This window comes from Aplidium turbinatum, chromosome 9 (assembly GCF_918807975.1).
Source record: "Aplidium turbinatum chromosome 9, kaAplTurb1.1, whole genome shotgun sequence".
Lineage (NCBI taxonomy): Eukaryota > Metazoa > Chordata > Ascidiacea > Aplousobranchia > Polyclinidae > Aplidium > Aplidium turbinatum.
Window position 1 is genome coordinate 12,330,424 of NC_137480.1, and position 13,112 is coordinate 12,343,535.

The window sequence follows — 13,112 nt, forward strand, 5'->3', positions numbered from 1 at the left end:
AAAGGCAAGTTGAGGAAGAAAGCAGCAAGGTGGGCTTACCAAGAGAGGACGCGTTAGACAGATCGATGTGGAAGCAGGGTGTGAAGGCGATTGCGGCATTTGGAGGTGAATCCGGCCACCCTCGGTAACGGGGACATCACTGAATTAAAACTGGACTACTACTACTACCAGACCACACAATTTTCATAATTAAAAAATTGTTTCTATCACCAGAGAAGTGCAGATGTTCCAGGCAAACAAAAGACAAACTCGGCCAGTTGTTGAAAGTTAAGAATAGTCATATTTTTTTCCTATTAATTACTCTAACGTTATATCAAGTTTTTGTTTAAGACATGGTTCAGAATAACTTGTACAGCACAGAAGAAACGCAAATCAGACAGTTGATCTGTGATGCCATGTTGCAAAGTTAAATTTTGTCACTCATTTCAGTGACCGCTTGTCGCATTATTGTACATGCCATTATTAAAGCCATGCACCAAATTTGAGGCTAATTGGACTTGGTTGTGCCTACCAACCACTTGATGCCATTTTGTAAGACCACAATGAAGGAATGATACTGTATCACTTACACTCTTGGCCCAATGCCAATCTGCACACGTTTGTTTACTGTGTGCACAATACTATCTATGGCTGCTGTAATGCTATTTGAGTTATCTCTTTATGCTTTTTTGTTTCAGGCTGCTTTGTGAGATGAGAGTGATATAGTCAGTGGCATATGCAGGGGTCATTGGTATTTGCTTCTCATTTTAAAGGAAGTTTTCAGTAATTTAACAAAGTATAGATGGCCTTTGATATGTCTTAGAAAGCGCTGTCAAAGCAAATAACAATCTTGTCATAAACTAAGCAAATACTAAATCCATTGCTCAATGGACCCCCGTCCCCCTGCGTACTGCGTATGCAGTTTACAGTTGTTGGCCGTTGTCAGAATATCATATCGTTGCATTGTGTGGCATTTTTTGTAATGCAGTGCTGTCAGTTTGTCACCCATACTTTTACAAGTTTTAATGAAATGTAATGTAGGTTGGCACTTCTAAAATAAAATAATATTATATTACATACAGCTAGTCTACTATTTACCTAAAAACTTTAACAGCCTTTTTCAAGTTTTTAGTCAAATATGAAATTTCAATACAATATTATTTTACAAGAAATACTATCAATACTACAAAATAGTTATGATGCCAATCAGAGCAAATTATATCAAATATAGTTGCATTCACCTGACAACCTTAACAGCCTGCTTCACCTTTATTGGGATAATTAATGTTTCTTTTTTTCAATTTTTAACATGTCTTCCCATTTAAAAGTTATACCTTCATGTCTTCCCATATAAAAGTTATGCTTTGTGTGGATGACTAGCCTATTTCTATCATTATTATAGCTTTAACATGACACTAGACAGCATACAGAACAGTTAGTCATCATGTCAGCTGCCTCCATTATTTGGGCATGTTATTGCATGTCTTGCCGAGACACAGCCACATGCTCGGAAGTGGTGTCAACTCGGTGTTTTTTTCAAATATCAAGCACACAAGCAGATATTCTCACTACTCGTCCACGCAACCAGTAACTGTGATACTTGCTTATTTTATAGGAGTAGATTTAATTTAATCTGCATTTGGGGAGAAGTTGAATACTTACTTGTTCTATTTTATGAAGATTATATTCTTTGTAAAATCTACACATATTAGTCAGCATCAAAATCTTTTTTTGTGAAATAACTGTGCTAAATGTCTGAAGAGGTCAAAACAGATGAATTGGACCCGCCCAAAGAGCCAAGTGCATCTGGCACAGGTAAAGCTGCATTGTTTCTACAATTATTTTGAAGGCTTCGTTTAGTAGTGTCGATTTTGCAACTTTCACACAAAAATGCGCATTTGTAGTTTGTTGAAATTTCAGGAGCCCTGTTTTGCAAAGCAATGCTGCTGGCATAATTACAATTATCCTTTATTTCTTATGCAATGGTAGAGGACTATATGATCTAATAGTGAGTTGACACCTTATGTTTAAAGATTGTTCCTTGTTTAAAGATTAATTCTTTTGCAGACATAGCAGCAACTGAAATTGAAAGTCACAATGTAATATCAAGTTCTGAGCAATTGACTTCAACAGAAGCTGAGGCCTCAGGTACGACTATACACACACTAGCCTACTACACTACTACAGTAGGCTAGTTACAGTAGTGGCCTGCTCACAATAAAGGGCATATTTAACAATACAATCATATAACTTTATATTAAACATTGAAAGTTATATACTAAAGCTTTATTTTCATTAATGCAATAAAGGTAATGATGTTTGATTTAGTTAGGAAATGTCAAGCAGCCTAGCTCTAGCTTGCATACAAAAATCCAGTTAATGTGTTTATTGGTGTTTTTAGGCGAGCTAACCTAAACTATGTAGCATTATGCTCATAACCATATTTTGTTATTATAGCTATTGAAACGACAGAGACATTAGCAGGAATTGAAACAATTGGAGCGGACAGTGCAACAGTTAGTGTCATCACTACAGAAGCCCCACAAGATGCAGGACCAACAGACACTATGCCCTCTTCAGAACCCCCTGTTAGTTCCCTGGACACAACAACAGAGAAAAGTGACGAAAAACCTGCAGAACTTCGTCCAATAGAAGAGGCTGCTGTTGAAGAAGATTCAGTTGCGGAAAAAGATTCAGTTGCTGAAAAAGCGTCTTCTGAGAAAGAACCTGCACAAGAAAGTAAAGATAAGGAAACAGTTGATCCAGTTGTGGCTGATGCAGAGCCATCTATTTCTCAAAGTGCAGATGAAACCACTGCTAAAGTAATCGAATCAACCATAACGGAAGCAGTGTCTACAGAGAGATCAGGTTCATACTGTTGTATATTGTAGGCCAAAGTATTTATGCAACATATATCCTTATGCAATTAAATCAATTTCCAACTGAAATAGAAGCGCATGAACTACTATGCCTTGTAGACCTTTTACCCACTACCGCTTTATCCCTATTTCAACAATCCATTTCTTGTTTTAACCATCTAAGTTGCATGTGACATCATTGTTATTTTGATTGCTTTGTTTATAAATAGATTTTTAATAAAAACCACAGCTCCTATAATACAAAAACTGAACTCATTGCTCAGCAAACGTTTCGAAAGCTATAGGCTACCGCTTTCATCTTCAATGATAAAATGAAATGATGATGAGCAATCCTCAAAGTTTCTGCAGCGTTTTAGCGTTTTAGCGTTTTCATGTAGTAGTTTTGATATGTTTTTCCACGTTTTATAAACATTTTTCACAAGTTCATGATATATATTGTGTATTCAACAGAATTTCCTGATATATCACGATTTGATGACCCTATTGAACCTGACGAGGAGCCGGAGTCTGAAATTTCAGAAGGAAAAGATGCCACAGCAAGTGGTACGTAGGGACTGATTAGTTTTTCAGCCTATACGACAGTTACGTTTTATTATTTTTTTATTCTAGACCAGAAGTCAACATACATAGTACATACATGAACAAAATTAAGATAGTGAAACATATTTACCCATATTTAGGGATCACTGATTCTATGTGTGTGCTTTCATTTTGTTTGCTGTGTTCGCGAAAGAAGAGAAACTTCCGTAAAAATGTTGGTCTTGTTTAGCCATTGTTTGATCAGTAGCTGTACTCCGACTTGCCGCATTGATTTCGTTGATAGATTTTTGTTTTTGTCGCAGTGAAATTTTTGCTTTTACCAAGCAAACAAGTTGTCACCGTGGCTTCTTCCATCTTCCAGTCCATTCATCGTCTAAGACTCCAACTTGCTGGCGATCTAAAGGTGCCTGCTACTGCCCTAACGTTCGCATTTGATGGTAAGCTTTCGGAAATTTGTTTGAAGCATGCCTTTGGTAGATGGTTAAGTTGATACATTTCTGGTCATGTTAGCTATTTGTTAATTGATCATCTTTACAACTATTTTATTGGTCGAGAATAAATAATTAATAGCCGATATGGATGATTGATCTTACAATGTTGCCTGTATATTTTCTTAACTATGAATATTGCATGCATGAAACATTCCCTAAAGTGTGCCTCCATTCTATTTAGGTAAAATTTTGTCCGATGCACTGACACTCAAAGAGTTAAATGTTCAACCGAACGGAACGATCCAGTTGGACGTGACCTCTAATAACCCCGACGAAGCGCCGTTGAGAAGTTCGAAAACTCGAAATGAGTTGGGGTCATCTGATGTCATAACGGTGCGGTTGATAAAAGGTTGGTAACTAAAAGTAGCTGATGTTGAAACAACGTTAAAGTAGCATATGGGTGTATTTAATTATTCAAACACATTTCACTTGTAAGAAAAAGAGAGAATGGTCCATACCGCAAGAGAAGGATCCAAAAAAAGATACAAGCTGACTTGCATTAGTTAACAAGTGCATGGACTTCTAAATAGTAGCACCTGGACTGGACACGCAGTGACCAACATGAGGCCAAACAGTTGGTACAACGGTTGACCAACAGTGGGCCAACAGCCAAGTAACTAACCCTGTTGGCCCACTGTTGGCCAACTGTTGTACCAACTGTTTGGCCTCATGTTGGTCACTGCGTGTCCAGTCCAGGTGCTACTATTTAGAAGTCCATGACAAGTGTCAGATGGTATAAGTCAATATCACGTTTTTAAATTTCACATTTTACTTGCTTTGAAATTCTACAACAAGAAATAAAAAGTGATACATTTCCTCACGTTCAAAAATGTCTTTTGATGAATATTTTGGTGTTACGACCCTGCCAAATTTTAATTTTCTTATTGTGTTTCGGTCTCAAGCACGTCATAACGTTCGCGTTTTGTCGCTTCTGCCCTTTTCTAGATCTCTACCATGCTTGGCATATACTGTTTTTCGCTGTGATGGTCAGAAATAGAAACAAACCGAACTAACCTGGTTTTTCTTACTTGTGCGAGGCCATTTTGATGAGAACTTCATTTTTGTTTTTGATTGTGTTAGAAAACAATGAATACGACGATGTTGTCGTTGAAATTGAACGAACTAATAAAAGGAAACCGTATCTGGGTGGCTACCGACACAGATTAACTGGGGTTGAGTTCCATCACGCCAGCGCACAAACTCAAGAGAAGCCGAAAATACCATCCACAGTGGAGCGATTCAACAGAGATTGCCAGGTGCGATATTTGAAGTGGTTTTTTAATTGTCAATTTACGAAGGTTGACGATTATGTGACGAGCCAAAATTCTTCTTGCTAGTGGAACAATTTATTTTCTTTGAAGACTTTTCTTCAAATGTGCTAAAAACTGTTTTTCCAGACTGTATTTGAACGCAATCGCACTTCTCAAACCACCAACACAACTTCAACGCAAATGACAAAGATCGGGTGTTACGTATCAATCGTCGAAGACAAAGTCATCACTGCTGGAACTTATACGACATTTGACGAGTATTTCGACCGGAGATGGAAGGCGGTAAGACAAATCAATAAATTTGTGTCAAATTTTTGCTGGGTGCCTAGTACGGAATGTTGCCATCGGCCGGTGTGACTAGTAGAATCATTTTGCTCATTTAGTGATCCCACAACGAAGGTCGATGGTAAAACAACGTTTTTTAGCATTTTTCGCACCATTTGCGCTTCACAGTACCATGTAGAGAAAAACTAATACGACGATTACATGTTTGGTTTGGTCTAATGATGATCTTTTTTTCGCAATTTTTTTTCTAGGTCATTGTCCTCCAATCTTACTTCCGGCGGTGGCATGCTCGAAATGTTGTCGAAGAGCTGAGACAAGATCGAGACAGGAGGCTGGAGTGGGAGGCGCAGGAGGTAATAAGAAAAAGAAGAGAAAAAGAAATGCGGATTCAGAGAGAGTTTGAGAGGAGGATGAGCCCGAAAACAAAAGAAGACTTCGATCTTCTTTACGCGGCTTTGGAAAGTAAGCTCAAAGAAAAGATTCTTAACAGTCTTGATTTGAAAACTTATTACGTTTTATCTCCAGACTATGGCATCGCCGAGTAGATAAAACCTTTGAGTAAGAGCCATGCACAGCTAGTTTGACACCCGGTAAAGCGTGATATTGATAAAAATATTTTGGGCCAGTTTGTCATAAATTGGGTGAGCGTGGTTGCTGAAATAACGTCGGCAAAGAAAACAGAAATCACCACCCTACTGTTGCTGGCATGGCTGCAAAGATACTGCTTAATTTGTCCTATTTTGCCGACTGTTGCTAACAGTTAAAATGCAAAATTTCCCATTTTTCACTGTATTGTATAGTGATATTACACCCTTGTGTTGCCTGAAACGTTTTACGTGTCAGTGCTCGTTTCCAGGTAGCCACGTTGCTATACACTCAATGCAAAACCTTCTAATACCCGACTCGAGTCGATCACTTGCTTGAAAACAATGTTCCAATTTCATGACAGAAGTGTGAAGAGAATGTTATAAAATAAAGTACCCTGACCTGGGTAGCACTTGCTTTTCTCCACCCTTTTTCTGTCTGATTATTTAGTTGAAGCTATTTGAAATACTGCTATAAATTAGTCTGTTAATGTGGCTTACTTTTTCCCTGCACGTCACTTTTTCATTTTTGTCACTGCATTTTTTTGGTAGAGTGGAGGTTGGAAGAATTGGCCCACATCAATTCCGAGCTAGATGGTCCCGAAAGAAAAGCGGCTCTGTGCGCTCTCCTTGAACAAGAGACTCAGCTTCTGGCCTCTATCGGTCGTCATAAACTTGATGCTTCGAAAGAGAACAAAGAAAAAGGCATCGACCGATTCCTCAGCAAGGTACGGATCGGTCCACTGATAGGTCACGAGATTGTCTTTTAAAATCATAGTTTAAACTTGAAGCGATGCTTACATGTCTTAGACTTAGAGGGTAAAAACGACGGATTTTGCTGTCTGGGTAACCACAGTTGCAGACTAAATTAAGATGTAAAATTTACTGAAAAAACAAACAATAGATAACAATAATAAATAAAGCAAAATTGACACGTATAGTTTTTAAACTCACTCGCCTTTCACTTTTAAAACTAAAAAAAAATCAGCATTTTTTCTTACTCTTTTATCCAGGCTGCTGCACCAAAGCGATGGAAAGCCTACGACGGTCGCTACACTGAGATGGACACTCAGTATACCATCAGAGCTAAGGAAATGAAAGATATTTACAACAGCATCAACATGAAGTATCTGACACAAGATGAGAGGTTGGACGTCCTGCTCAGCCTCAAACACACCGTCAAAGTACGGATTGTATTTGAATAAGGTTACCCGAGGAAATCACTTTTAAACGATACCGAAAGCTTATTGACAAGATTTGCGACGTATCCCAGATATGCGGCAAATCTTGTGAAATCAATGTCTTGTCAATGTCAATGAAAATCTTGTCAAGTCAAATCAATCGCTTTTTACATTGATTCAATGTCTGCAGACACTGAATCAATGTAAAAAGCGATTGATTTGCTGTCTGGGATAGGTTTCTGAATTCTGAACCTGGCTGATTTCATTTAGGCTACTACATGATTTGATGCTTTAGCGGTTGCTTTTTTTACACTTGTAGATCTTTATTTTGGCTTAATACATGCAGCAGTTTATAATTTTCAGCACAGTCTCAGAAACATCAGCGTTCATTGTGGTTCATAGTGTCGCTTGTTTGAAAATTTGTGTCTAGATTTATTTTACCTAAATTTCAACCACCCAGAGGACGTCTACCGTTCCACGCATTTGTGGCCAGCTGACCGAGGATTTAGCAGTTATCTTACTCAAATAGTTTCAACAGTAGCCTATAATGTTAACAGGCCAAAATCACTATTTTATTCGGTTAGGCCTATCAGTCGGTTAGTTGGCTTTGTCCTTAAAACGTTGTCGCAAACAGACAACCACCATCTTTTGCTTTATTTGGTTGTAGGCTACTCTGCAGACAAACTAATTTCAGTCATCATTGCGGTATGTATAATAGGCTATCTCTATACAACTATACTAACTATACAATCTCCATATTCTTCTCACACACAGGAACACGACTGCAAGCTGACCAGAGAGATCATTGAATTGATTGACAGGGAAGCGGATCTTCTGATGCGGGGAGTGTCTGAAGCGCATCTCGAAGGTTTGCGCAAGCGGATATCAACCTTGTTTTTGCAATATTGCAAGAATCCATTGTTTAATCCAGAAGCTGCACGACTTCTCAAGGTGAGCAATGCGCCAGGCAGATTCTGACACTGTTTGCGCCATAGGTCGGCAGAGAAAATAGGGTACTGATGCCTTTAGCTTGCAACCGATTCAGCGAGGAAAGTAATTTGCTCCTCGAAATTTTACAATCTACGCGGTATAAAAGGCTGTTCAAATATCATGACTCTTGTTTCTTGCACTCCCCCATGTTCTCTGAAAATCCAAGAATGCTATGTGGTATAGAACGGTGCGAAATAGTGTGAACGTCACAAGGTATTGGACTTTTAAAAACACTTGTGGATAGGTTTCTCGCGAAGGCAGCTTTTGTAGCCTATTACGATTAACCAAACTTGCTTTGGGTTACAACTCTATCGCTCAGCAGAAAACCCAAAACCCTGACCATTTGTACCATATCGAGAAAACCTCCAAAGCAGCTATTAAAGTTAAGAAAGTCAATTGTATCTGCGTACTGCACACGATCTCCTGGCGGTCACCAGTGGATGCTCTAGTTCGAGTAAACAGAGTGTCATGTGGCGTGGTGTAAAGTATCGGTCAGGTAGCACATCCGTGACCGGATCTCCATCTGAGCCAGTCGGGTTGTGGCCTTTCTAGACTTGCCTCATCGAGGCTCACCCGCCTGCTCACTGGTTTATGGCGTTTAGTGCAGATATGTTGCACTGGAGCTTGTCAGAGAGTACCGCCTGTGAATGCGAATGCTCTCTGTACAGACCTCTCCATAGTGAGGTGAGCCTACTTTCAAATAATGATGACACCAGGCAGTGGCTAATTGACGGGTGCACTCGTATTTAGGGACAATGCGAGAGAAGGGGGTTGGGTTCACAACGCTTCAATTAACCAATAACTTCGCACTATTTTTTCACTTTAGGTTCCACAAGATCCGAGTACACTCCGCAAGGACATTTACTATTGCACAAGCGCCAACCAATATCTTCCATCAACCGAGTTCAAAATCATGTCCAATTCAAGATCGGTTGGAAAGTGCAGGAAGTATGAAACTATTGTTATTGTAGTCAGTCTTGTCAATTTGAAAGGCAACTTACTTCATAGGGCAGGTTACTTTCAATCCGTGCAGAAAATATTTTCCAAAGACCTTTCGTTTAGAGATATTGCCTTCTGTTTAACTTCAGTTCAGTCCTGATTTCATGTCACTCATAGCTTGCCACGTCGGAACCAGATAAGAGCATTGTTTGTGATGTTTTTAGGTCGTTATTTCACATGTAATGATGCTTATTCAATAAATGACTTGATTTCGTTTGCGGTGATGGCCAAACCCATCCTGATTTGAAACGGGAAACCAATGGCCTATCTCAGAAATATAGGCCTATCTAGCGTCGATGTTATAACTTACCAAAAATTACAGTTGAATTTACAAACAAATGTTGCGTTTGATTGTTTAGAGTTCAAGAGACTGACAACATTGCTCGGGCAAGGCAAGACTTCTCTCGATACCGCATCATGCTACGAGATCTACGTCGCGACGAGGAAGCTCTCGGCGATAATAGCAAAATCGCCTATCTCGTTCAGGTAAGAGATATCAAACGTCACGGTGTTGTCTTCCCACCAACTTCGTGGAGAGGAATAAAAAAGCGGGCTGATTTGAAAATGTTACATGTTCAGGAAAAAGATCATTTAATAATCTCCTAACACTGCAGGAGAAAGATCTTCAGTATCTTATCGAGAACGTTTGGGGGTGTCAGAGCATCCTTAGCTCTTGGGATGATCTCTACGACCTTGTGTTGGTTCGATGGGATAAAGATGAAGAGTGGTCCCCTTGGAATTGCATCCTCCTCACCAAAGATGAAGCTATGTCACACACTCGGCTCGATCACCTCAATGAGGTAAGCATTGATGTCAGCTGTCTTGAAGACGAATGTGAAAGTTTTGTGACATAATGCTATAACCTATAAGTATATATGAAGTATCCTAACCTCTGTACGGTACTATAAGACACGTCAGGTAAGCAAGCAAAGCTACGTTTTTATTCTGTATTTTTGTTTCTTGTACCGTGAGTTGACATGCCAGTTACGTTTGATCCGGTAAAGAACAAACAAATTCTACCACAAACCACCATAATCTGGGTAGACAGGTAGTTATTGAGAACCATTGGCGCCGTAACAAAGAATTATAATTCAACTTGATGCGAGTCAGCTTACCGCTTTGTCAAACATTTTTGAAAACGCGTTGCATTTTTCAGGCTTACGGAGATGTATTCATTCACAAAGTAAAGAACAAGCACACCCTAGCCAGGATATACTTCAGCAGACTTCCCGGAATGTCTGAGCAGCTCCGAAAGAAGACCACCGGCTCGCAGAAGCTCCAAGGTCCCAGTGAAATCCGCGGACGACAAGCCCTCAGCATCAATCAGTAACTGAGATTATGATGTCATTGATTGACAAGGCGTTTCTTGCTGTCGAATATCATTCAAGTTGACGATGATCCGATTTTATCGCAATGGATGCTTTTGTCGATGTTCATAGAAACTTCTATTCATTGCACCCTCTAGCCTACTCTTTTGTTGAAATACTTTGAGTTTTATGTGTCTGCACTAAAGACATAGGGTCAAGCGGGGTCAAATGGGACGCGGGGGCAAATGGGCCATTCTGTTACTCTGTTTACTTATCACATTTTTTTCCTACTTATTCTTTTCTAAAATCGGAAGTTAATAGCTCATTTTAAAGCTGCTTTCCCATAGATTTGCATCATGTAAAACAAACACAGATCTACATTTGGAAAATATACTTCAGATGATGCAAAAAGTGGCCAAAAAATGTGAAAATATTAAAATTTGAAAATTTACCAAAAAAACTTTGGTATACCACAAAAACTAATTAAGCTGGAATGAAAATTTACTGAACAGCATACACCCCAGAATGCTGAATTAGTATGTTGAAAATATTAATAGTGCCACTTTTTTACTTTTTGTAATTTTTCTGTTTAAATAAAATGGGGTCAAATGGGCCACATTGGCTTTTTGACAAGTGATAGCTCACTTGCATAACTTTTTTAATTCTATCTAATTTATATGGTATTTTTAGGTGAACAAGCCTATTATTACTATTAGACTTAGCTGTTGGTTGCATGATTAGCTCTAGACATGCCTTTTCTTCTTGAGCAAAAAGAAAATAGAAAGCATAAAACTGAAAGTGGTAAAGGCTTTGAAAAGTCCAAGATTTGAGAACCCTTCTAAACGTGCCATTGTGGACTTAATGACTGTCAATAGGAAAGAACTGCAGGACTTCATCACAGCAAACAACACACGATTTTTAAAAATTATTGCACTGCATTTTGACTTTTTGAGTCAACACCCCACTCTTTAGGAACCCAATGACACCTACATTGCTACAAAATCGACTCTACTTGGCATGAGAGTTGTGAATGACATAACTGAATGTGGTGTGGCGAATACAAATTTGAGCATGATGTGCGAATACAATTTTCTGCACACCAATGACAAAGAGCAAAAGCAGTTCCTCCTCATGACAGTCTAAACCTTCAGACAGCTGTATCCAGATAGGAATAAGTCTACACTGATGCAATAACTATAACTAATAACATTCTGGATATCTGTCAACACTGAACTAATTAATTTTGAGTAATTTTGTCATTATATTCCTATCATGTAATCCCGTGTTGCTATTAGTGTATTCCGTGAAGCTTTCAAAGTAGGTAGCAACCTTAAAAAGGTTTTCAGTTGCCCCAAAAATTTGACAGGATTATTTTTTCAGGTATTGACACGATGCGAGAGGGTGTCAGACTTGAATTTCAAACTTTTAACTTTTCCCCAATTTATGAATCACCCTATTGTATAGTATCCTATTTCAATTGTCAACTATAGACCCTGCTGTTTGACTTGGCCCTTTTTACTCTGTTTATGACTGCCCGTTAAAATTGAACATTTGTAAAATGTTTCCTTATTCATATCGTTCAATTTTAGTTGCAAAAAAGAGCAGTGCAAATTATGTGTTCTACCTTTATCTGAAAAAGGCGTAGAAGGCCTTTATTGCTAAAATTGTTGAGCATCACTTGAACAAAATACATGCCACCCAACAGGTCTGTGATAAAATAGCAAAATTAAAGTTCTTTCCTTACTATTTAGACGTATAGAAGTTGTGGCCCATTTGACCCCACAGCTGATGGGGTCAAATGGGCCACACCTACCCCAGCTTAGCACATTTTTTTATGTTTTTGCAAGTTTTCAATTTTTTTGAAAAATGTCTTATTTCATTGCTGAAAGGTGTAATGCTCTGTGGTAAATATTTTTTTTTTAAATTTCATCATAGTTTTTATGTGGCATTCAAAAAACTGAAAAAGTGTCCCGTTTGACCCCGCATGACCCTAATCTGTTATCTCTTTTCAAGATTCTTCATCAATTACACCTTACTGCACTACGTATGTGAACTGAGTGCTAGTGGTCGCTGAAATAAAGTTCCAATACCCGTTAACTTCTTATTAAAATCGCATGTCTCTTATGAAATAAAACTTCAGATTACACACATGTTGTTTATGTTATACAACGGTTTAATGTACAGCAGCACAGCATTTACAAATGTGAGAGATACAAAAAGTTAAAGAAAAATGTCAGCGAATCAGTCCTATTTTACATTGAGGCAATGTGTATAAATAAATTCAATAGACGTGAAAGGGACTGATTATCTAACTGTGACACTGACATAGTTCTTATGTGCAACAGAGTTTTGGACACACCCGTGAAATTATAATCAATAGTACAACGCCTTAAATCGAATGTTTACAGTGAGATTTTCAACGTTGTCACAACGAGAGAACTTTTTACAATTCTAGTTAAGCAGATAACTTTAGATTTCTCGTAAAATACTTTATTTGGTGACACAAGCATGAAAATTGGCACATATGTACCTTAGACCATGTAGATTTTAAAAGTTTAATTAACCAAACGAAAATTTAAAGCGGCGGTCCGTGACGACAAAATTCA

The 13,112-nt window shown here is 38.5% G+C and overlaps 1 protein-coding gene across 1 annotated transcript; it reads left to right on the forward strand.

Annotated features, from left to right (window-relative positions):
* The first annotated feature begins 1,606 nt into the window (after positions 1-1,606).
* LOC145776609 (IQ motif and ubiquitin-like domain-containing protein) lies at positions 1,607-10,715 on the forward strand. The gene is made up of 16 exons (XM_082587837.1): positions 1,607-1,794; positions 2,047-2,127; positions 2,437-2,847; positions 3,309-3,401; positions 3,701-3,835; positions 4,071-4,238; positions 4,970-5,145; positions 5,287-5,442; positions 5,697-5,907; positions 6,582-6,757; positions 7,043-7,213; positions 7,985-8,161; positions 9,027-9,148; positions 9,559-9,685; positions 9,814-9,999; positions 10,356-10,715. Exons 1-16 carry the CDS (start codon positions 1,731-1,733, stop codon positions 10,527-10,529), a joined length of 2,628 nt encoding a protein of 875 aa, XP_082443963.1. The 5' UTR covers positions 1,607-1,730; the 3' UTR covers positions 10,530-10,715.
* Positions 10,716-13,112: the final 2,397 nt, after the last annotated feature.